We start from the raw sequence: 3,364 nt of genomic DNA, 5'->3' as shown, positions 1-3,364 counted from the left end.
AAATATCGTAAAAAACCAACGAGAGGGCACAGATTATGTTGTTACCTAAAAGTTTGATTATAGGTCAATTCACTCTAAAATCAAAAATAACAGCACCCTATTGAAACTAGCTAACGAAAATTTGCTAGGTCGTACGTTTGTAAGACGGAGACAACACATGCGGGTACGACGTCCTCTTAACGCTAAATTTCAATTCCCACAATCTAACTGACATTCCTCCACTTAATATAAGAAGACTTAAATTCTCATTAAATCAGGTATTAAGACTTGCTAGTACCATTATCATCACTTAACTTTACTCTTAACTCGAAAGAATACACCAATTACTTCAAGGACACCAATAAGAAAGCCCCTCAATCCCCATGGGTGAATGCTATTGACACCTCAATTGATAGAAACATTTAACTCTCGACATTTAAAAAAAAAAACTCAAAAATTCCATCAATTTACAATGAATAGGTATTATATATTTTATACTAAAAATAAATATTTAAAAATAATAGGCAAATATGCAATTACTTGCATGGTTATCTGTTATATACTATATTCATTAAATGATTAATAACTAGTGTCTACGAATAAATTATAAATTAATTAATAACAGTTTTATAAATATATAAGCCAAGTCTAGATTTTATCAAAATATACTCTATACAAGTTAAGAACCGTAATCGACAAGGAACCAATTTTGAAAAGCGCCAATCAGACAAATAACCACCCTACCATCGAGTCTACTATCTGTATACCTACTTACAAATGGGCCGCCGAGTATGGTTTTTTAACTAGATAACGTTGCTATATTATAGTAATAATTATATCATATTATATTACATTGATATACAAGAAATCAACAAATAATGATTAAAATAATAAAATATATTTTTAACAATCATATAGGTACAAAATAAATTTGTAAATTAAAAAGACAATTCAGGCACTTTGTTTATATGACTTTTAATCAACAATCAATTAAAATCATATTTTAAATGTATATTTTTTATTGTTTATTTGATATTAAAATGTAGGTAATGGAATTTAATATGCTTTATCAATATGATTGAAATAAAAAACAAGATCCTACATTTTACTAAGTGAAACCCTATCTATTATCTTATCATAAAAAACTTAACAAATAATTTTATATGTAAGTTATCATTGACTCTTATTGTTGTGTTCATAAAATATTTTACACTTTGAAGTGTTATTAAAATATAATATAATATAACCTTGAAAAAATGTTCAAGATAAGTTAAATTAAATTAGAAAAGGTCAATATAAATTATAATCATTACATATTTTAATATATTTATATTAAAAATGTTATCAATTTTTCACAAACTCTACTAAGAATATTTGATCTAACTACCTAACTCAATGATATCAGATATATATATATGTATAGGTGATTTGCAAATTTAAAAATTCAATTCATACTAGTCTCATATACCATCTTATTTATTCTTACATGAGGCGTAATTATTCTTGTATAATAGAATAAATACTGTTTCTTAATCATAAGCATACAAGCGTCCCACAAAAATAAGTAAGTATAGTGCACATAATTAAATATATATTGAATAACCATAAAATAACTTACGACGAATAATATGAATCAAAAATATAATCCAAATTGGCTTGATTACTAATCTCATTCACCTAAAACAAATAAAAAGTTTAATGTTAAACAATATCTTTCATTTTTCAGTGATGTGAAAAAAAAACTTTTTTTTTTATTTTTATAAGGTATATACAATCTGTTCCTTTCAAAAAAAAAAAAAAAAAAACTAAAAAAATTATTTGTACCTCGGCCATGTCATAAGGTGTAGACTGATCATTGAAAGAGAAACAATCCTTTGCTGGTGACCTACAAAATAAAATAAATATAAATCTGGACAAAAAAATTAACAAAAAATCTGACTCACTCTATCACGTCTGAATACATAACTGCCAATTTAAAACTAAGCGGTTTGGTAAAACTTGCAAAGTGTTGTCTTTATTAGTATCTATGCGTAATAGTGTTTATGTATAAAATATTATAGGTACCTAAATAAATCTATTACGGCACAACAAAAACAACTACAAGTACAAGAAATACTCAAACATCGTACCTAGCAAGGATAATTTACCTAAAAACAAAAAAAATAACAAAAAAATAAAAATGGTTTGAAAATAGTATGGATCAAAAACCATGCAAGGTGGTGAAAAACAAGTATTAGCAACTGGTATTGACATTTTCTTTCAGCGGTTGTAGCTACTATTTTAAAACGACAGACTTACCTAACCTAAAAGACTTGAAAAACGTACAGCGCCCCTCAGAAGTAGGAGCAATAGGTAGTACACTACACTATAATAGTGGTAAAAATAGTAGTAGTAGTAATAGTGGCAACTATATAGCAGTTTTATAGTAGACGGTTGTGTTGTAGTACTAGGTGGCAACTGACTAGTGCGAGTACCAAGTAGTTGATTAATAGAATATATTAGCAACAGTGGCAATGACGGCGGTACTATGGTAGTTATTGGAGTAGCAGCTGGAAAACGGCGAACGACGACGTATTTGACGAAGTCCCGTTCAAAGGAAAACGGATCGCGCACTTATCCGAGAAAAAATAATCCACCGCTGAGTCGGGCTGACGTCGTTTGTTGTTTAGGAACTATTATTATTAATAACACACCGACCGGATCAGCGTTATTATATTATTCTATTGTAATTTTAACTATGTAAAACGACAACACAAAATAAAAAACATCAATAAAAACGTGACGAGCGCGCGCGTGTGCGTACGACGTATACCGTACGTAAGTGCGTTTACCGTTTACGCTAAGCCGTTTGCCACAACGATATCAGCGATGTCGACGTTTTTACTGTTTATCGACGACGACTTGTCTCACACAGTCACACCGCTCTCGAATTTATTATTTATAACTAAAAAATATATTTTATTATAATGTACCGCGTCTTCCTCGTCTAAAATCTACTCGGAAGTCAGTACTCACTTGTCACTACTCGTCTTTGTACAATCGGACTTCGACATTGGACAACCTCACGTGGTCACATGCTCTGTTATCACTTGACGGCCGTGATTGTGATAGAGCTGATGCGATCATAGATATTAAAGAATGGATAGGCCATTTACTGGAACGAACATGAACATTTTTTGAGGTTATAGAGGTCTTATCACAAATAAATATATGTATAATTATTGTATACCAGGTGATTCTTTTATCAAACAACACTCATTATTTCAAAAAGTATAAACTATTTTAAAAATATTTTTTTACATACTTCCAAGTCGCTTATAAAACTACGTTTTTATTAAAAAATTATATTTTTAAATATTTTTTATCCTTATAATTTTTTAAGTTT

At 29.2% G+C, this 3,364-nt stretch overlaps 1 protein-coding gene across 2 annotated transcripts in view; it reads right to left on the bottom strand.

Annotated features, from left to right (window-relative positions):
- Positions 1-3,054, bottom strand: part of LOC100164364 (uncharacterized protein PFB0315w) — a 10,036-nt gene extending 6,982 nt beyond the window's left edge. Inside the window, exons 1-4 of one of the 2 annotated variants that reach the window (XM_008190666.3) lie at positions 2,278-3,054; positions 1,923-2,126; positions 1,804-1,864; positions 1,598-1,656 (exon numbers count right to left, since the gene is read on the bottom strand). In XM_008190666.3, coding sequence (XP_008188888.1) covers positions 1,598-1,656; positions 1,804-1,864; positions 1,923-1,942 — 140 coding nt within the window. In that variant the 5' untranslated portion in view covers positions 1,943-2,126; positions 2,278-3,054. The remainder of the gene's footprint in view (positions 1-1,597; positions 1,657-1,803; positions 1,865-1,922; positions 2,127-2,277) is intronic. The other variant, XM_008190675.3, reaches the window with a different exon arrangement.
- Positions 3,055-3,364: the final 310 nt, after the last annotated feature.

Source organism: Acyrthosiphon pisum, chromosome A2 (assembly GCF_005508785.2).
Source record: "Acyrthosiphon pisum isolate AL4f chromosome A2, pea_aphid_22Mar2018_4r6ur, whole genome shotgun sequence".
Lineage (NCBI taxonomy): Eukaryota > Metazoa > Arthropoda > Insecta > Hemiptera > Aphididae > Acyrthosiphon > Acyrthosiphon pisum.
This window is presented reverse-complemented; position numbering and strand designations above follow the sequence as displayed.